This window comes from Perca fluviatilis, chromosome 22, assembly GCF_010015445.1.
Source record: "Perca fluviatilis chromosome 22, GENO_Pfluv_1.0, whole genome shotgun sequence".
In the NCBI taxonomy this organism is placed as follows: Eukaryota; Metazoa; Chordata; class Actinopteri; order Perciformes; family Percidae; genus Perca; species Perca fluviatilis.
In genome coordinates, this window is record NC_053133.1 from 25481447 (window position 1) to 25502316 (window position 20870).

General features: G+C 40.9%; 2 protein-coding genes across 2 annotated transcripts in view; one reads left to right on the top strand and one right to left on the bottom strand.

Annotated features, from left to right (window-relative positions):
- si:ch73-264p11.1 (uncharacterized protein LOC100000923 homolog) overlaps positions 1-7202 on the bottom strand; it is a 22316-nt gene extending 15114 nt beyond the window's left edge. The window contains exon 1 of the mRNA XM_039790885.1: positions 7120-7202. Within this exon, the coding sequence (XP_039646819.1) occupies positions 7120-7202 (83 nt within the window). The remainder of the gene's footprint in view (positions 1-7119) is intronic.
- On the top strand, positions 7180-20370 carry lipib (lipase, member Ib). Its single transcript, XM_039790883.1, has 10 exons — positions 7180-7288; positions 10516-10907; positions 12462-12570; positions 12923-13024; positions 14124-14213; positions 14488-14655; positions 14746-14835; positions 15797-15905; positions 17220-17393; positions 19435-20370. The coding sequence occupies exons 1-10, from the start codon at positions 7237-7239 to the stop codon at positions 19517-19519; spliced, it is 1371 nt and encodes a 456-aa protein (XP_039646817.1). The 5' UTR covers positions 7180-7236; the 3' UTR covers positions 19520-20370.
- The last annotated feature ends 500 nt before the right edge of the window (positions 20371-20870 follow it).

Below are 20870 nucleotides of genomic sequence, written 5' to 3' on the forward strand. Positions count from 1 at the left end.
TCTCGTAAATAAGAGGCTTTTATTTCCCCGTTGATGGATTATTTGTTTAAGTATCACAACACATGTCCATTTTAAGAGTAACCTGTGTTTAGCAGCATTTTCGGAGTTAAACTCCACAAGCGCTTGCAGTCTTAACAACCTTGCTGGCCGGCCGTCACACACACACACACACACACACACACACACACACACACACACACACACACACACACACACAGATACATAATAATAAAATACTGAGCACCCTACTTGTGCCAGACTGCCAGTAGGCTACATTCATTTAAAATTAAACATTGCAGTTGACGCTGAGTGGAGCGTTGGTGGCATTGATTCTTAAATTCTGAAAATGCAAACCTTTTTTTTTTTTGAAGGGCGCACGTGAGCACCCACGGGGGAAAACATAAATCGGCGCCTACGCACACACACACACACACACACACACACAGGCATAGCACGGGGGGGGGGAAGAGAGATACCCGTTTCTCTTCAGGAGAATTGTTTAAATTATTTATTATTAATTAAATTATTATTAGCTTTAATTTTATTGTTTATGGTTTAGCTCTAACACCCCTAACTTATTCAAAAGAGTGGAACGCGACTACTAGTATTAGTTTATGTCAGTTTAAATTATAAAAAGAAGTAGGCCTATGCACTGGCGTGTCCTAGGTGTCCCTATTAGTGTTATGTGGAATTATCATTTATATATTATTGTAGTGCACTGTAAATGCCTAGGGACAACAGATGGAAATTAGCAATTCAAATTATAAAGGTTGGTGTCTCCCCTTTAGTCTACATAACATGTCATAGCATGTTACCACTTTATGTACAACTGTTCATTTATCATACAGACTGAAACTCAACTTCTAATAAATCAGAAAACAAATACACCAACAAAAAAGTCTGAGCTAAATACCAAATCTAATGTATATAGCCCATGTCATAATTTAAACAAGTCTCCCGCATCTGCCTGCTGCGCCGCTGGCCGTGTGTGTGTGTGTGTGTGTGTGTGTGTGTGTGTGTGTGTGTGTCTGCATAGGCGCGGATTTATATCTATATCTTTATATCTTTCGCATGTCTTACCTGTGGGCTGGTGCTAGTGAATACTGTGGTGCTATAAGTCATACATGGAAGTGTTGAGAAGTCATTGTTCCTGCTGAACTGCACAATCTGGCACAGTTTATTGCTCTTATAGTGTAATTGGTACCATGTGTTGTCCAAAACAATTTTTTGAATGGAACTTTGTCACTGGTATCAGTTTGTTAAGTAAAAAGCACATGTATATAGTGGCTAGAAAGCATTCAGTCATAGTTCTCACAGTAACACCATTTCCTGAAGGCAACATGACAGAGGAGTCTTCTGCCTTCTTTGTTAGGCCCCTCTGAGTTGAAGCCACACCCCCTACGCAAAATCAGGGCCTAAAGTCTGAAACCGAAAAAAAATGATCTGAAAGTGAAAAACAGATCTTAAACCGAAAAAAAGGATTTGAAGCCGTAAAAAAAATAAGTTTTGAATCTGAAAACATGAAATGTGGAACTGAAAAGAAATATAAAAGTGAAAAATGAAAATTTATAATTTATTCAAAATAATTCCAGAATTGAATCTAAATTTTATTCAAACTGAAAGAAAAATTGGTACACTTATTTTTAGTTTCAATACATGGTTTTATTTTTTCCAAGTTTTGACCAAAACTTAAATTTTCAAGTTCAAGCTTTAGTTTTTCAACTATATATATTTTTTTCAAATTAACAAAACATTTGGCCCCGATTTAGCTCCATACAGGTTACTCTTAAAAGGGACATGTGTTGTGATACTTAAACAAATAATCCATCAACGGGGAAATAAAAGCCTCTTATTTACGAGAGCGGTCTGAGAGACCTCCATCTTAGAGCGGGGTCTCTGAGCAGGACTGTCTGAGCGATGAGCTAGCGGCCCCGGCAGGCGCTAGCTGGCTGTCGCGTCACTTTATGGAGCTCCTCAATTCCGAAAACTTTGAAACAAATTGTCAATTCGGCAACGATTTTCGCAAGACTGCCAATATTTGAAATCTAAAGAGTTCATTTCTCGCCTAAAACGTATTCAGAAGTGAATTTAGTGATGAATAAAATGGCAAACATTGTTAAAATTGTCCTGTTGTTGGTCTGTCTATGTACCGGAAAGCCAATGGTTGAGGCACATGTGCATCACTTAAAAGTGTCCCCTGGAAACACTTCCGTTGTAGTGTGGGCTATTTGCATGTGTTGTCTTATTGTTGCGTGCTGTAGTTTATTTGCACGTGTTGTCTTATTTGCACGTGTTGTCTTATTAGTGCGTGCTGTGGTTTATTTGCACGTGCTGTGGTTTATTTGCACGTGTTGTCTTATTTGACCGTGTTGTCTTATTAGTGCGTGCTGTGGTTTATTTGCACGTGTTGTCTTATAAGTGCGTGCTGTGGTTTATTTGCACGTGTTGTCTTATTAGTGCGTGCTGTGGTTTATTTGCACGTGTTGTCTTATTAGTGCGTGCTGTGGTTTATTTGCACGTGTTGTCTTATTGTTGCGTGCTGTGGCCCCCTCAGGGCCACCGTACAAAACACTACTACAACACACACACACCATAATCTACAAAAGAACTACTTCCATTCCCTGTTCTGCAGGTATTCCACGCAAAGTTGGAAGCGCGCCCTCGTTTAGAAGAAGTCTCCCGGCTAATCCTGTCTTGTAACTGACCGAAGTTGTTTAAACAGCTAGCTAGCTGATATGATCCTTACCTATCTGCCAAAGGTGTTGGCATGTTGAGCTGCAGCGATGTGCAGTACAACAAAAATATGGTGTTTTTTTGAAAATTAAACCATGTAAACCTATTCTGGTACAACCTAAAAATACAATTATGAACCTGAAATGAGCATAATATGGGCACTTTAAAGGCAACTACACCCATTAAAATAATCATTTGTATATTAATTACTTAAAGACTGGGAATCTATCACACAAAAGAAAACATTTAATTTGGCATGGTGTTTACTGTAACAGACAACTTGGCAAGCAACCCTCACCCTAACCCTTAAGTCCATTTTCATGGTGCAATGAAAAGAAGTGACCCGTATGGATGCTTGGAAAGGAGAAAAAAGCATTCAGAAACTTGGAAAAGCATAAAAAGCTTAAGCTGCATTAAGTAATTTCTAACCCAAAGGGGGGCATTAAGACATTACACAAACCCACAGAAACACAGCCCTGGTGTCCCATCGGCTATCCAGCTGTTGACACCTAACATGGCTGCAAAGAGTTGCCAACAATTCAATTCAAGTGCAATATCACCATAAGACATGGTCTCAAAACACTGTACAACAGAGAATTCAGTAAAAGTTGGGATTAAAAATACAAAAACAAATACATTCTTAAAACACTCTTATCTGTCTGTTCAATATGAAGCTACCACCGGCAGTCAGTTAGCGTAGCTTAGCATTAAGTCTTGCATCAGAGGGATGCCTGTCCAAAGCTAATGAAATCTGCCTACTTGAACTTTAAAATCTCAGTAATTAACACGCTGTATCTTGTTTGTTTAATCTTTACTAAAACCAAAGTCTAAGAGCAACATGCTGTGATATTATTGGGGATTTTGTGCCGGACTAGAGAGAGATTAAACGTTCACCATCCCATCCTTTTCCGAAACACTACAGAGGGATGATAACGTTACTCTGATGTGTCTGACGGATGCATTAATACGAATTATCTTCTCATAAAAGCAAGAAAAGAAAGGAACTAAGTAATACAAAGCTGCAAAGATTAATCGATTTCCAGCTTGTTAAATGTGAATATGTTCTAGTTTCTTCTCTCCTCTGTGACAGTAAACTGAATATCTTTAAGTTGTGGACACTGATCCACATTTTCCACCATTTTCTGACATTCACAGAGAAAACATCTAATTGATTAAATGAGAAATAATCAACAGATTTATCAACAAAAAGTGAAAAAAAAAATCGTTAGTTGCAGCCCTAAAGTAATTTCACAAAATGTTGAACTATAAAGTTAAGGGGAAATCTAAGATACTGCTGCTAAATGATGAATAAGTTGAGCAAAACAATAAATTGTGTATTTTCTGTGGCTGCCAGGGAGGATGAAACAGACCGGCTAATACAAGCAAGACGTAGAGCAGTATTCCTTTTGATAAACAGATTTTGCAGTGTGTAGTCTACATACTGGTCTCGCACCGTGTCTTTAAGAAGTCAAACTGAGCTCCAGTTCTGTCATTCAACCGTTGATTGTACGGTTTCAGCATGCACTCTTACATTACTGCAACCCTCGGCTCGGTTTCACTGCTTTTAAAAGTGTTTTCAGAGTCTCTGGATGTTAAATTACACGATGAATTCAGTGAGTACAGGGCAGCAGCATGGGCAGGGTGCAGTGTGGTCAGAGCCCGTGGAGCTATTAATAACTAGACCTGCTGAGGCTCCAACTTTATTACAAACAATCAAACTTCAACCTCACTAATCAGGGTCGAGGAGCGGCTGAGATGAGGCCACCTACCAGGATTTATCCTAGTCTCGCATTGCCAGACCTTCCTCCACAGAGCTGTGGAGAAAGGTCTGGCTAGTCCACTCAGCTTTCCGGGATGGGAGAAAAACGTGCTCTAGTTTTCTTTAAAGTGCTCATGTTATGCTCTAGTTTTCTTTAAAGTGCTCATGTTATACTTTTCGGCTTTTTCCCTTTCCTTTATTGTGTTATATATATATTTTTTGTGCACGTTATAGGTTTACAAATAGAAAAAGCCCAAAGTCCAGCCCAAAGGGACTTACCATCTCCAACAGAAAACACTGTTCACCAACTGCTCCAAACAGCTCTATTGTAGTCCAGCCTTTACTTCAGAGACAAACGTGCGCCTAGCCTAGCTGCTAGCATGGCACGCCCTCATCCTCTGCTTCTGACTGGCTAGTAGTCCTTACCTAGGTACTGTCAGGGCACGCCCTCATACTCTGCTTCTGACTGGCTAGTAGTCCTTAGGTACTGTCAGGGCACGCCCTCATACTCTGCTTCTGACTGGCTAGTAGTCCTAACCTAGGTACTGTCAGGGCACGCCCTCATCCTCTGCTTCTGACTGGCTAGTAGTCCTTAGGTACTGTCAGGGTACGCCCTCATACTCTGCTTCTGACTGGCTAGTAGTCCTTACCTAGCTACTGTCAGGGCACGCCCTCATACTCTGCTTCTGACTGGCTAGTAGTCCTTACCTAGGTACTGCACATGTGCAACTCCCAACAAAGATGGAACAGAAGTGAGATGCCTCACTATGTAGCTAAAACTGAGAGCTCCACAAACAGGGTGAAAAGAGGAGCTGCAGCAATGTGCAGTACAACAAAAATATGGTGTTTCTTGAAAATTAAACCATGTAAACCTATTCTGATATAACCTCTAAACACAATTATGAACCTGAAAATTAGCATAATATGAGCACTTTAAACCAATCACAATCATCATGGGTAATGCTAAGTGCCGGACAAAACCACGGTGCCGCTGCGAAATGGCCTCGGGAAGGAACTTGTTTTGGTGGAACATGGTGTAAGTTCAAAGGTTGTTTTAGTCGTGCAACAGAAAACTCCGATTGGACAGATAGTCTAGCTAGCTGTCTGGATTTACCCTGCAGAGATCTGAGGAGCAGTTAACCATAGTCCTCACAAATCCACCAGAGTTTAAAATTACAACACAAAGAAAGAGGAAGGAAAAGGGAATTTTGGCCTTTTGACATCTGGCCTTTTCGGCCAGATGTCCAGCGGAATTTCCGGCAGCACCTGAACAATCCCGGAAATGAAACGATGTACACTACTATTATCCTCTTTAATGTGCATTTTTACAAACAAATCAGTTTTTCATTTTTCATGTCTAGTGTTTCTAATGTAACATTAACTTTACTGTTGGTCTGACTATTTTAAAGATATTTCACTTCCTCCCATGTCTCCGAAGTCTATACCCTTTTGTGAATCCAGTTTCTTGCTACTTTACTAAGTTATTTTATCAATACCTTTAATATAACTTTTATTCATGGTATCCAAAAGAGTTGGTTAACTAAAATACATTAAGAAGAAGTACAAAACCAAAACTCCCCCACGTGGAAATCCTTCAAACGTGCTTCCACTTCCCCTTTCACTTACACATTTGTAGCAGAGACAGAACCAGGACAGTAAAACAATTAGCCGAAACTATAAAGCACCGTAAAGCCGAGCTGCATGTTCAGCTGATCATTCTCTAACAGAGAGACCTTTCCCATTGTCATTTACACATTATTATCATTAAATACAGATTAAAGCTGCTTTAAAGGTCATGTATTGTAATAAAAAGTGAGATTCCCACATCTGTTTTGATTATGAAGCAGGTCGAGGTGCTGTATAAATACTGTGAAAGTATTATTTATTTATTTAAAAGGGACAATGCACATCAGCTGACATTTTTTATTTACACTCAAAATGTAAATGTGTCAGCTACCAAAAGCTAATTTTCATCTGTATCAAAACGCTCAACCTACAGAGCAATGCACAGCGCCTGTATTCAGAAACCGTTCATGAAATGAGCCGTCAGGACTTCTGTACAGTTGTGATGTCACAACTATACTATATATAGGCAGAAAGTGGCGCTACAGTCATTCCCCGGCTGCAATGACAGTGCAGAGACTCTGAAAGCGCAAATACAGAAGACCCGGAAACGTTGACCAATCAGAGCAGACTGGGTGTTCTTGGGGAAGGGGCCTTAAAGAGACATGCGCTAAAACGGAGCGTTTCAGACAGGGTGAACACAGGTATATTCAGACAGACAGACAGTATGAGAATAATAATGTGTTTATTTTAACATAAAAGTTGAACTATAGTTTAGCTTGTGTTGAGGTCAGAAGTGAAACCGTTCTCCCGGCAGTAGGAAATTAATTTCTCCATTTTTGAAGATCTGAAAAGATTCACATTTATCTCCTTTAGAAATTACATCCTTCTCTTTTCCCCTCCCTTTCATCCTCCACTCGCTTAAACTTTTTACTATTTCTGTCCACTCCTTTTCTTCAAATCTTTTGTGAAATGTCCCTCCCTCTCGCCCTCTCCATCTTTCTAGAAACTGATCCTTACTGTACGTGAAGACACCACCTCTCCTCTCCTCCCTCCCTCCTTACCTCTCACAACAATCCCTCCCTCGTTCAGTCAGTCCCTCCTTCACTCTGCATTCAGAGCTCCTTCTCTCCGTCTTCACCTCCATCGTTTCCCTCTAGGTCTCTGTGGTTGTAGGAAGGATGCTGCCCTGCAGACTCCTGGCTGTGCTGGGGATCCTCATGCTCTGCAAAGGTAAGAAACTATTCTGTTCATTCATCTTTAACTTCTGCTCTAATGTGCTTACAGTTCAGCGCTTATCTTTGATGTGGGATTGATCCTGCAAGAAACTAACCCAAAATATAATAAATAAAGTTTGTGTGACTGCAGAAACAGCTAAGTGAAGTGTAGAAAAAGATTATTTAAAGTCATCTTCATCCTTTCGACTTTTAAGTTTATGGTAAAGCCTGCTATTTCTGTCTGTTCTGTCTGACACACACACACACACACACACACACACACACACACACACACACACACACCTTGTGTGTGTTTGGGGCTGGATTGGAGCCATTTTGTGTTCAGGGTGGGGCGGGTGGTAAAGGGGATGAGGTGTTTTTTTATAGCAGCCTGATCCTATTGAGGGCAGTGTCGCACTCCTGTGTGCTAATTGCATAGCGAGGATCCCCACCCGCCATAGAGGGAACTACCGGGCGCCTTGATGCTAAATGCTAACCAGCCTGTTTTTTTTTGCAGCTACACTGTGACGTTTGCAGAACAAGACAGCTTGGCTGTCATGATAGAGCACAATACTTGCTTTGTTGCTGAGAGTTAGATGAGAAGATGCTCATGTCTGTGCGTTAAGTACAGAGATTGATATGGGAGGTGATTAGCTTAGCTTAGCATAAAGATGGAAACATGGGGAAACAGCAAGCCTGGATCTATCTAAAGTTTTAAAAAAAAATCTGCCTACCAGCCCCTCTAAAACTCACTATTTAATGTGTTATAGTTTGTTACTTTAAACCGTATAAAAACCCAAATGTAAAGATGAAAGTGTGGTTTTACAGGGAGGTATGTGTACAACTTTGTTTATATAAGATTTTAATGATCACTTTGAAAGCTCTTCATAGCCTCAAACCCTGATATATCTCCTGACCTCCCGGTACCGTATATGCCGGGGGGTAGGTACCTTGAGATCCACAGGAAGAAGTCTATGTTATGTTCCAAAGGCCCCGCTAAAAATGAAGGGAGCGTTTCCAGTCGGGGCCCCGAGGCTCTGGAACGATCTGCCCGAGGATATTAGGTCAGCGGAGTCGGTGGTCACCTTTAAGTCCCTTCTTAAAACACACTTTTATCGAAGAGTCTTTCCTGATTTTATTTGATCTTAAACCTTTGATCTTAAGTCTTTTATTCCTTCCTATTCTAACCCACATTGTACAGGTTTTTATACACCAAATGGTTTTTATTTGCTGCTAAGTACGACCCCCAAGGTGTATTTCAGCAAGCTTAAAAATCTGTCATTAAACATTTTCAACTTGCGCAGACGTACGTATATTCGCCCCGGAGAAAACAATGCACTTGTTGGAGGATGTCCGTCTTTTATAAAGATCTAACCAAAAAAGAAAGAAAAAATACACCAGTCAGTCGGGATTAATTGGTGAGAAAACAACCACCACCAACCCGTCTTCGACATGGATTTTACAGTATTCAGGCTGAAGACACTTTAAATAGGCTAAAGAGACTCTTTGTTAGCCAAACTACTAGCCTAATCCTCACATCATTGAGCTAAAGAGGTCCAGCTGACACTAAACGTCACTTACCAGACAAAGAGTTGACCCCAGCATTTCCAGTCAGACAGCGTGAAGCTTTTACTCGAGACCTTGGACTTTTAAACCTGTGAAGAGGATAAAAAGTGAGCCAGAGGGTCAGAGGTGGAAAACATGTCAGCAAACATTCAGATAAAGGGTCTGGCTACGTCTGTCATAGTTAGATAACTCCTCTGTTACAGACTTCAGTAGATTTCGGCTGACAGAATTACACATTTACAGTTTTGTCTGATGATAAACAACTTATAGAAACAAAAAAAAAGCACCAAAATGCTCGCTTATTCTGTCAGGAAACATGTTCTTGTGCAGACATATATTTGCCTCAATATTCACTGACCTGGGCGACATAGAGGGCCCTATTTTAACGATGTAAGCGCAGGGCGTGAAGCGTCTGGCGCAGGTGCATTTAGAGCTTGTCCAAATCCACTTTTGCTAGTTTAATGGTGGTCCGTGCGCCTGGTTCTAAAGGGTTGTACTTAGTGTCTTCATTAATTCATAGGGGTGTTTTGGGCGTAACATGCAATAAACCAATCAGAGTGTCTCCCATTCCCTTTAAAAGCCAGGCGCCTTTGGGCCTTGGAGCATTGCTGTTATGATGGCGGATTTGCACCGTAATATTTTTATTTGTAATCTTCTGGATGTTTGTGTGCTGCTGCACTTCCCTGTGTGTGTAACAAGCATAGTGTGCGCGCGCTGTGCATAAGCCTAGGCACATCTATCTATAAATTGCAGGAACATCCGTCTGTCTGTCCGTCCGTCTGTCTGTCTGTCTGTCCGTCTGTTATGCGCATATCTCTCGAACCATTAGTCCGATGGATTTCAAACTTGACAGGTGTCTTGCTAAGGGCACAAGTAAGTGCAGTGCCAAGTTTGATGTTTGGATTAGAAATGCAAAAGATACCGTTAAATATATAGGTAAAGGAACTCCTAAAAAAAATTCACACCTTGCCTAGTCACTCTCCTCTAGTTCTTGTGACCAGAACTGATACAGGTCTATAGTAGATGACTTGGCTTTGTTAATCCTTGCTGTAGAGAGCTCAAGCATAACAATGTCTAGAAAATACACCAACCACTGTTTTATACAAAGCGAGTGGGGAGCCAGCGTTGAGCTATCGTTTTCTTGGTTGCTGTCGAGCCGGCTAGCCAAACTGTCTTCTGTCTCCCAAGCAGGTGTAATTTAGAGTCGTCATTAAGTAACAAGACAATCGGGTCAGTAGGAAGTGGACATCCTATCACATCAGATATTACTGATGTTGTTTTATTCCAGAACTCATGCACCTGTTCACACTCCCAGACCTCGTGCAGGAAAGTTCCAGTTTGTTCAGGTTGGCAGAACGTGCAACAGGGAGTAGGAATGACTTTAGAGACGTATCTCTTCTGAGGAGTCCAGTATGTCCTATGACATATGTTGAAGTGGTTCTGCTGGTGATTTGGGTTCTTGGAACAGTGGGAAATGTTGTCCCAAACTGTCTCCCAATTAATTGCGTTCCAGAGTACTTTTACTTTTAATACTTTAAGTACATTTTTCCTAAAGATACTTACATACTTTTACTTAAGTAAAATTTTTTATGCAGGACTTTTACTTGTAACAGAGTATTTTTACAGTGTGGTATTCGTACTTTTACTGAAGGACCTGAATACTTCTTCCACCACCAGGTCAGGATGAGAGCGGGATGGGCGAGTCCTGCGACAACTTCACAGACCTCAACCTGTCCCACTGCTTCATGGGAACCGCCCTGTACGTGAGGCTGCTGCTCTACACGCGCTCCAACCTCGACTGCGGCCGCGAGCTCAACCACCACCGCCTGTCCTCCCAGCCGCTCTTCGACCTGTCGCGCCCCACCGCATTCGTCATCCACGGCTACCGGCCCACAGGAGCGCCCCCCATCTGGATCGACCACATAGTCCACCTGCTGGCCGAGCAGGAGGACATGAATGTCATTGTGGTGGACTGGAACAAGGGGGCGGCCAACCTCAACTACTTCACCGCCGTGACCAACACCAGGGAGGCGGCGTACAACCTGACCGGCTTCATCATGACCATGCAGGTGAGACGCTAGGGCTGTAAATAAATCACGACTGCAGCTCATAACGATCACAGAATCAGAGGAATCAAGAAAAATGTATTATTTTGCACATTGCGTTTTGCAAGAAAAGTCTTATTTTGTTCTTAATGATAAAACTGGAAAATTATTAAAGTGCTCATATAATGCCTTTGGGGTTTTTCCCTTTCCTTTATTGTGTAATATATCTTATTTTTGTGCACATTATAGGTTTACAAAGTGAAAAAGCCCAAAGGGACTTACCATCTCCAACAGAAAACACTGTTCACAAACTGCTCCAAACAGCTCTATTGTAGTCCAGCCTTTACTTCAGAGACAAACATGGTCACTTTGTAACACACGTTATAATGCTCGCCTAGCTGCTAGCGTGGCACGCCCTCATACTCTGCTTCTGACTGGCTAGTAGTCCTTACCTAGGTACTGTCAGGGCATGCCCTCATACTCTGCTTCTGACTGGCTAGTAGTCCTTACCTAGGTACTGTCAGGGCATGCCCTCATACTCTGCTTCTGACTGGCTAGTAGTCCTTACCTAGGTACTGTCAGGGCACACTCTCATACTTTGCTTCTGACTGGCTAGTAGTCCTTACCTAGGTACTGCGCATGTGCGACTCCCAACAAAGATGGAACAGAAGTTAGATGTCTCACTCTGTAGCTAAAACAGAGAGCTCAACACACAGGGTGAAAAGAGGAGCTGCAGCAATGTGCAGTACGACACAAATATGGTGTTTTTTGAAAATTAAAGCATGTAAACCTATTCTGGTACAAACTCTAAATACAATTATGAACCTGAAAATGAGCATAATATGAGCACTTTAAGGGATATCTCACAGTTCCAGGTCTTTTCAGTTTCACTGTTTTTTAGGTTCATAATATCGTGATTTCAATATTGTATGTTTTCCTTGATAATGACAGTGAGGAAGACACAGATAATGATCCTCAAGTCTGCAGCTCCACAGAGCTTTTCAGCCTCTTTTAGTTCCTAGTTTTAAAGTTTAGTTAGTTTTAGCGCATTTACTGTTTGCTTCAGTCTGAATGTTTCAGGCAGCTGCTTTCAACCCAAAAAAATACCTGCTCAGCAGCAAACAGACACCGATACAGTTAGAGACTATCTGGTGAACATAGTGGAACATTTAGCAGCTAAGAGACAGATATTTCAGATATTTATTGGATTTTACATTCAGCAGGTGGACACAAACCCAACTGCAAAGGGATGATTGTGTCGCTATGTATCTGCTGGATGTGGAAATCAAAAATGTTAGCAACTTTTTAAAGTGAAAACATGTTTGGGTGTTTTTCGGGCTGTTGTGGACTTCAGACAAACCAAACTTCTCTACGCAGCCAGGAGCCATTATGTTAAAGGCTAAAAAAGTTTTTTACATTTAAGTATATAGAGTCTTGAATAAAAAAAGACTTAAACTCTGCAAGTTTCTATGTTATCACAGAGCGTCTTTAATATGCTAACTAAAAGACAAATAAAACAAAAAGTGTACCTTGAATATGACGGTGATTTTAATGATTTTTAATATTGTGTGTCTGCAGGAGGAAGGAGCCTCTCTGAGTTCAGTGCACCTCATCGGCGTGAGTCTGGGAGCTCACCTGGCAGGATTTGTAGGAGCAAACCTGAAGGGAAAGATCGGACGAATCACAGGTACATTTAAAAAAAAAAAAAAACATTGAAGATTGTGTCATTAAAACTTTTCTTGCAGGCTGAAAAGCAGCAGAGAAGCACAACTTACTTCCTTAAATTACAAACGCAAACAACTCTTGTAAAGTTCTGAATAAAGCATGTACTGGACATGCAAATTTGTTCTGGTTGAATTAAAGTTATTGTTAATTTTGCGGCGCTACTCACAACCTGCCAAATGAGGTTTACATTGGTGTAAGTAAAACTTAAATCTGCGTAGATACATCTTACGAAAACATCAGGAAAGCTGGGTTTGGTAACAAAATGTAAAGCTTATTAAGGTCCTGAGTTAAGCCTCCGTCCTCCTTCCCTGCAGGCCTGGACCCAGCCGGGCCGATGTTTACCAGCGCCACGCCAGAGGAGAGGCTGGACCCCTCAGACGCCATGTTTGTGGACGTGCTTCACACCGACATGAACTGTGAGCATCTGAATTACATTTACCGATAACTAAAGAGAGACACACAGAGGTTCTTCTTTTACATTGTCTGATTTTTCACACACACACACACACACACACACACACACACACACACACACACACACACACACAGTTATGTAAAAGATTTTAAAGTGGTATAAAATCTCAAGGCTCAACAGACCTATATCACCCCTGGCAACAGTAAGGATGGATACCCGAACCGAGCCGGGTTTAGACCGATATTTAGAAATGATGTGCTTTTTCCGACGTGTCACTTTTACAAAGTTTTGGGCGTTCTTTTTGACGTTTTTGGTGCTTTTTCATAGTTTTTGATGTCTTCTTCCGGTGTTTTTGACATTATTTTATAATTTTTTTTTTTTTCGCTTTTCCCAATGTTTTGTCATTTATTTATTTTTAACATCTTCGGCGCTTATTTCGACGTCCCGTATATTGTCTGATATAAAAAAAACTTTGAAAACGGGTCAAATTTGACCCGAGGACAACATGAGGGTTAATGCCTGTCGGGCTCGGGCCGGCTTCGGTTCCTGCTCTGTCGGACGCGGGCCGGGCTCGGACAGAAAAATGCGGCCCAATCCCCACTCTAGTCAACAGCTACAGCCCCTGTAATTTATTCGTAACACATCTTCAACTGTGTAATTCTGACTTAACAGTACAACCATTTTGTGCAAGATTTCAACAATACTCAATAAATATGAATTATTTTCTGTATGGTATATGCCTTCTGTCTTGGATAAGTCAATGATTAGCAGCAACACTGATTTTGATGTACTGCATCAAAATCAGTGTTGATCTACTCTGAACTTGGCCTAAATGTAGCAGCAGTGCCTCTAGTGGAAACCAGGACAATAGCATGAATTTTCCTCACAGGGCAGATCACTATCATTTTGAAGCCAAGGTTGCATAAGTGAAAGCCTGAAATAATAAAATGTATGATTTTAAGCTGTAATGGCCGTGTGATCAAAAAGTGTTTTATGAATGCACTTTAATGAGAACATTTTTGTCCATTAGGGTCTGAGTGACATTTTTAACATTTTAATATGTGAATTGTATTATTGAATCTGTGTATTTTTATTGGCAGCATTTGGACTGACAGGAGCTCATGGTCATATTGACTTCTACGCTAACGGTGGAAGTGACCAACCAGGGTGTCCCAAAACCATCTTCGCAGGTGAAAACACACACACACACACACACACACACACACACACACACACACACACACACACACACACACACACACACACACACACACACACATATATATACACAGACAGACACACACACACAGATATATATACACAGACAGACACACACACACACACACACACATATACACAGACAGACACACAAACACACATATACACACACACACACATGTACACACACACACACATACTTGACAAACACACACTCACTGCAGTTTTGTCTTTTGTCTCCGATAGGTAAATCTTATTTCGTGTGTGACCACCAGCGCTCTGTGTTTCTGTTCTTGTGCGCTCTGAACCGGACTTGCAGCCTCACGGGTTACCCCTGCTCGTCCTACAGCGACTTCCTGGAAGGCCGCTGTCTGCAGTGCGAGGCCTTTAAACCTGCTTCCTGTCCCGTGCTTGGTAGGTGGTGAAATGATGTTGAAAAGAGCTCTTTTACCGCAACCGACGGACGCTTAATGTCTGATCACACCTGTGTGGTCTCACCTGCAGGTTACGATGTCAGCCAGTGGAGGGAGACCCTGCTGCAGCTCGGACAGACCCAAGTCTTCTTCAGCACCACAGCCACACTGCCCTACAGGAGTGAGTCAAACACCTCAATCTCAGCAGAAAAACATCATTAGCATCACAGATTTACTGCAGCAGTAAGATTTACAAATACTGTAGAAGCAGTAACCTACATGAAGTCCAATCTGAGTCATCATCGGTGGTGGAATGTAACTAAGGACATTTACGTTTTATTTTAAGTACAAATTTCAGTTACTTGAACTTTGAGTCTTTCCTTTTCATGCCACTTTCTACTTCCACTCCACTACATTTGTCAGCTTTAGTTACTTGATTTTTACACACACAAAAAAAAATTAAAATACTCAACAGTTTATACAAGTACAGCTCCGGTAAAACAATTAGACAATTGACAGAAAATGAGTTACACAACAGATGAGTTATACAACTTTTCATGTTGGCCAACCATGAATAGTCAACCCATTGAAACAGGTTTTGACTAGGCGTACGATGAATAATATGTAATGCGGTTGTGCTTTTATGATTGCTATTTGATTTTGGTAGGGAATAATATTTTGTTTTTGCATCTTTATTAAAAAAATAAAAGAAATAATAATTATTACAGTGTGATTTTTGCGAGGATCTGTACCAAACAAAGATTTTTTTTCCTTTAGTCCGTGGGATACATATTCTGCCTTTAACAAATATTGTACCCCCCTGCGATTTGGATATTTCACTAGTCTATATTTGGATAAAATTGCAAATAATTGTGCAGCCCTAGTTTTGACCATTGACCAAAATCAAATTCCGACAGACAACCCCCCACTTGCCATGACAAAAAAAAAAGGGACATGCACACAACAATGAAACAGGTTTAACTTGCTGTAATGATTCTTCCTGTTCATAATGACCAGATGGATGGCCCTGAACAGAGGAATGATGACAGCAACAGTTCATTCAAATTACAAAAGCATTTTTTCTGCTGAGATTTCTATTTCTACTTACATTGGAGGTGAATTTGTGTCATTTCTTCTGGCAGAGCTGATCTACAGAGTGGACATGGTGACGTGGAACCAGTACCTCCGCTGGGGGATCGTCTTCATCCGGCTGCACAGTGGCAGAAACTTCACAGAGGTCCGACTAGACCAGTAAGTCTGGCAGTGAAACACCTGGAATACCAGTGTCACCTGCTAGGCCCTGATCACACGTGGCGTCTTTTTTAACAAGAAAAGGTCGACTAAGGCGCTTTTGTAGTTTAAAAAAGAAGCTGGCAGCGTTTTGGTCCAAAAAAGCAGCCAAGAGCGTCTTTTGTTACTATAACAACAGCTACTGCTACAGTATCCAAGAGTGCTATGTGGAGCGGTGCTGGACAAAACAAAGCAGTCGAGCGATCTAGAGAATGAACAGAGAGGCAGAGCGGAAAAGAAAAGTTGAACTTTTTTCAACTTCAAAAAGACGCTCTGAGCTGCAGAAACAAACGGCGGTGGTGGTGTTAAGGACTTTGTTAAAAACACAGTTTGCTCCACAGTGTTGGTGACTTCTGCCACTAAAAGTCTCAGAGGGATTGCTAGACTGGGAAAAGCTAGTTAGATGCGTGCACTCAATATTTACCACGCTCTTTTGCTTGCGATTTAACATGTAGTCATCCAAAACAAACAATGGGTATTAGAGCACGACCGATTAAGGATTTTTAAGGCCGATATCGATATATTTGGTGATTTAAAAATCCGATATTCCGATATATCGGCCGATATATATATACAAAAAATAATAATCCAGAAACGCGTAACAAAACATAAACAGATTTCCCTAACATTAGTTATTTGTAGTTATCTATGAGTCCTCACTAAAATAATATGATAATGCAGTTAAAAAATAAACTTGTTCGTTTGTCACAACAGAACATCAAAATATATTAAAGTTAAATAAAATATATATTAAAGATAAATAAAATGCATAAAAATACAAACTTAAGATATGAAACTTAAAGTCCTTTGAACAAAAACACAATAAAAAAAAAAAAAAATCAGTGTTGCCAACAGGGAGGCTGAGCGCCTTCTGGTGGACAAACTAGGCAACGCCAACACTCAGAACATGGTTCAAGGGTGTTTCGTCCGTTTTTATTTTATGTTTTAAATATTCATTTATCGGCCATTATAAATGCCGATACCGATAGTTAAAAAATGCCTAATATCGGCCTAATATCGGTCGGGCTCTAACGGGAATATTCTACATGACAACACATTCTATAAACTGTATGCTCATCCAGTGACAATCACCTGCACCTGTGCCGGAGAGCTCACCTATATTGCTGCCAAACATCATATTGACACACATAATTGTAATGGCTGTAACACATAGGATTATAATGTAAAACAGACGCTGGCAGCTTCAAAAAAGGACGCCAAGTGGGAACATTGCCTGAAAACATCTCCACCAAATGTTCTCCTCTCTGCTCGCAGGAAGCTCCTCCGGTTCGAGCAGTACACCTCCACGCGGCTGCTGGCCCAGTTCGATGACGATCTGCAGCAGGTCCAGAAGATCTCGATGCGCATCAACACCGGCAACGTGATCGGCCCGCGGTACAAAATCAGGCTGCTGCGAATACGCTTCACGCCGCTGGAGCGTCCTGAGAGGTCAGTCCTGAACCCGCGGTGCCGTAGGGCTGCAACTAACGATCTGTTGATTATTTTCTCGATTAATCGATTAGTTGTTTGGTCTATAAAATGGTGAAAAAAAAAAAATGGCCATCAGTTTCCCAAAGCCTGAGATGACGTCCTCAAATGTCATGTTTTGTCTCTCTCAAAGATATTCAGTTTACTGTCACAGAGGAGAGAAGAAACTAGAACATATATTACATTTAAGAAGCTGGAATCAGAGAATTTCTTTTTCATAAAAAAAATAACTCAAAAGTAATTTAACTGTTGACAACTGATTGATTAATCTTTGCAGCTCTACAGTGCTGTTTGTTAAAGCTTTAGCTGATTGTTTTAAGGTCAAGGTCAACTTTATTATCCACAAATAGGAAATTCACGTGGTCACCATTACACGCTCCATCGTTACACAGCCTACTGCATAACATTAAAAACATAAATACAAAACATTAAAAGACAGAAAAACAAGGACAAGACAGACAAGACAATACAAACATTGTGAAAACATAACAAGCATGTATTTAAAAGTTGAGTGTTGATATATACAGTACAGTATGCCCGTTTTTTACAAGTCTATTGTTGTGCAGTCTAATTGCTGTAGGCACAAAAGACTTGCTGTACCTTGTAGTCCTAATTTTCTTTTGCAGAAGTCTGCCACTTGACCTGTTGCTTCTTAAAAAATTCTGATGAAGAGGATGGGTTGAATCATTTAGAATTTGTTCTGTCTTTTTTAAACTAAGGTTATTGTACAGTTGAGCTACAGATACCTGATCAACTCCAATGATCTTACTGGCTGTTTTGACTATTCGTTGCAGTTTCTTTTGGTCCTTAATATACATGTTACCAAAGGCACAAATAAGGCCAAATGATAAGACACTCTGCAAGAGAGCTTTATAAAACATCTGAAGAATACAGCTATCTATTCTAAAATTATTGAGTTTCCTTTAAAAAAAACATCCTCTTCTGTAACTTTTTGCACTTGTTTTGTGCACATTCATTAAATGTCAGTTTATTGTCTATTTCAACACCCAAATATGTATATGTTGTAACCCGCTCTACCATTACACCATTTATATTTGAAGGAGGAACTATAATTCCCTTTTTATTGAAATCTATGATCATCTTCTTTGTTTTTTTCGCATTAACCACAAGGAAATTATCTGTACACCATTTAGTAAAACTAAATGCTGCACCTCCCTCTCAAAACCCTCTAGGGATGCAATAATAGACTTTACAAAACCTACTAATGCTGTATCATCAGCATATTTAAAATAAGTGTGGTCTGAGGAGGTTGCTTGGCAGTTATTGGTGTATAAGGTGTATAGAATAGGGGACAGAACGCACCCTTGTGGTGCCCCTGTGTTTATGGTTTTTAACGATGAGACACGAGTTGAATTTGACTTGTTGACTATGGTTCGTCAAAAAGTAAAAAATCCACCGAACTAATCTTGGGTTAACACCGAGGTGTACCAGTTTTTTTTAACCATCAGGTGGGGTCGGATTGTATTGAAGGCACTGCTGAAATCTATGAACACAATCTTGACAAGACTCTTTGCCTGTTCAAGGTGCTCATATATGTTGTTTGTCAGGGTCAGCAGTGCATCTTCTGCCCCTCTGTCTGCATGATATGCAAATTGGTTTGGGTCTAAAGATGGTGTGACCTCACATAAAAGCTGTTTCAGGATTATTTTTTTGGTACGGGCACGATTAGAAATACTGTTAATAATAATAATGTTCAGTGCACCGAGGCATGATAATTAAATGGCTAAAAGTGAATTAAACTCCACAAATGTAAGAGCTTTCTTGGTAGTTCACAAAACTGTTGTACCTTCAATTCTTTTGTAATTAATAAGTAAGATATCTGAGTACTTCCTCCACCACATAAGAGAAAGAAAAGCAGCAAACAGAGAGACTGGACCTAGATTAGGTTATCAATCAGTTATCAAAATAGTTTCAGATTAATTTCCTGTCAAAAGCCTCCATGAATAATGGACTAATTGTGTTCTTTCTTCCTCCCTGTCAGGCCTTTAATGTGCCGCTTTGACATCATCCTGGAGGAGAACATGGAGGTGGCGTTTCGTCCTTTACCCTGCAACTCTCGCCTTTGACTCCCCGACCGGACCCGCTTCTTCTTCTACGGAAACTCATCTAACTCAGCCGAACCCAGATGTCCCCTGGGTTCCGCAGGCTCTCCCGGCCCCCGGGGGGCCCCGCAGGAGGAGCCGCAGCCTCCTCACTGGACGATAAAGACGACCCGACTGGTGCTGTGGATTAAATCCTGGTTACTGGAAAACCTACACATGGTCACGTACGATTGAAGCCACCACGTCTGTCTCTGCTGGTGACGGGATTTTTGGAGAGCTGATACGAGTGGTAATCTGTGATCCGGTAACACAGCAACAAGATTTGTAACGAGATTAAGGAAAAAGCTGCTGCAGGACAGATGTCACGGTGAACTCAGTTCTCTTGATGTACAGTCTCTCTTCATCTCTGGCTGCATTTAACACAACCAAACCTATTTACATGTAACTGCAGAGAAACTCTCAGTATTCACTGTGTTCCTGTCGATGAAGGGATAGTTGAGGTCTGTTGAAGTGGGGTTGTATAAGATACTTATCTATTAGGGCTGGGTATCGCCAATGAGTTCCCGAATCGATTCCGATTCAAAAGGTCCCGATTCTGTTACATTTCTGATTTGATATCAATTAGGCTAGGAACATTTCAGTTTAAATACCAATATAGCTTAAATATAAAAGATTCTTGGAGATCTTCTGCTGTAATTTAAAATATTTTTTTACAATGCACCAGGTTTACATTAACAATTGATCCCCCAAAAGAATGTGTCTCTGGCTTTAAACAAGCTAGCGCAAACCACTGATTAGCTTAACGCTATGCTTTCGGGACCCTGGTAGAGTAAAAATAAATCGCTATTTTATACCACTAACAAGGCTCCAAATAGCACCACACTTCCACAGTAGAATAATGAGGGTCCCTACATGTAAACCGAAGCATTGAGAACTTAGTAAGTGTACAGACAGTTTATTAAAAAGATAGTTTAGAAAGACATTACCTTCCCGTATACAGCCAGGCGCCATCTTGGGAAAATAGTCATGACCAGTTGAACCACGAACGCCGTGCAACCAGTAACCAGTAACATAGCTCCAGCACGGCGTTCGTGGTTCGACTGGTCATGACTGTTTTCCCAAGATGGCGCCTGGCTGTATACGCGAAGGTAATGTATGGCGCCTGGCTGTATACGTGAAGGTACGGTCTTTCTAAACTATCTTTTTAATTACATTGTCTGTACACTTTCAAAGTTCTCAATGCTTCGGTTTACATGTAGGGACCCTCATTATGCTACCGTGGAAGTGTGGTGCTATTTTGAGTTAGTGGTGTAGAAATATTGATTTCTTTTTACTCTACCAGGGCCCCGAAAGCCAAGCGTTAGGCTAACCAGTG

Coding starts and splice junctions, on each gene's coding strand:
- lipib (XM_039790883.1), top strand. CDS start 7,237: ATGCTGCCCTGCAGACTCCTGGCTGTGCTGGGGATCCTCATGCTCTGC. Junction 13,025..14,123: donor GCTTCACACCGACATGAACT/GTGAGCATCTGA, acceptor TTTTATTGGCAG/CATTTGGACTGACAGGAGCT. Junction 14,836..15,796: donor AGCCACACTGCCCTACAGGA/GTGAGTCAAACA, acceptor TTCTTCTGGCAG/AGCTGATCTACAGAGTGGAC.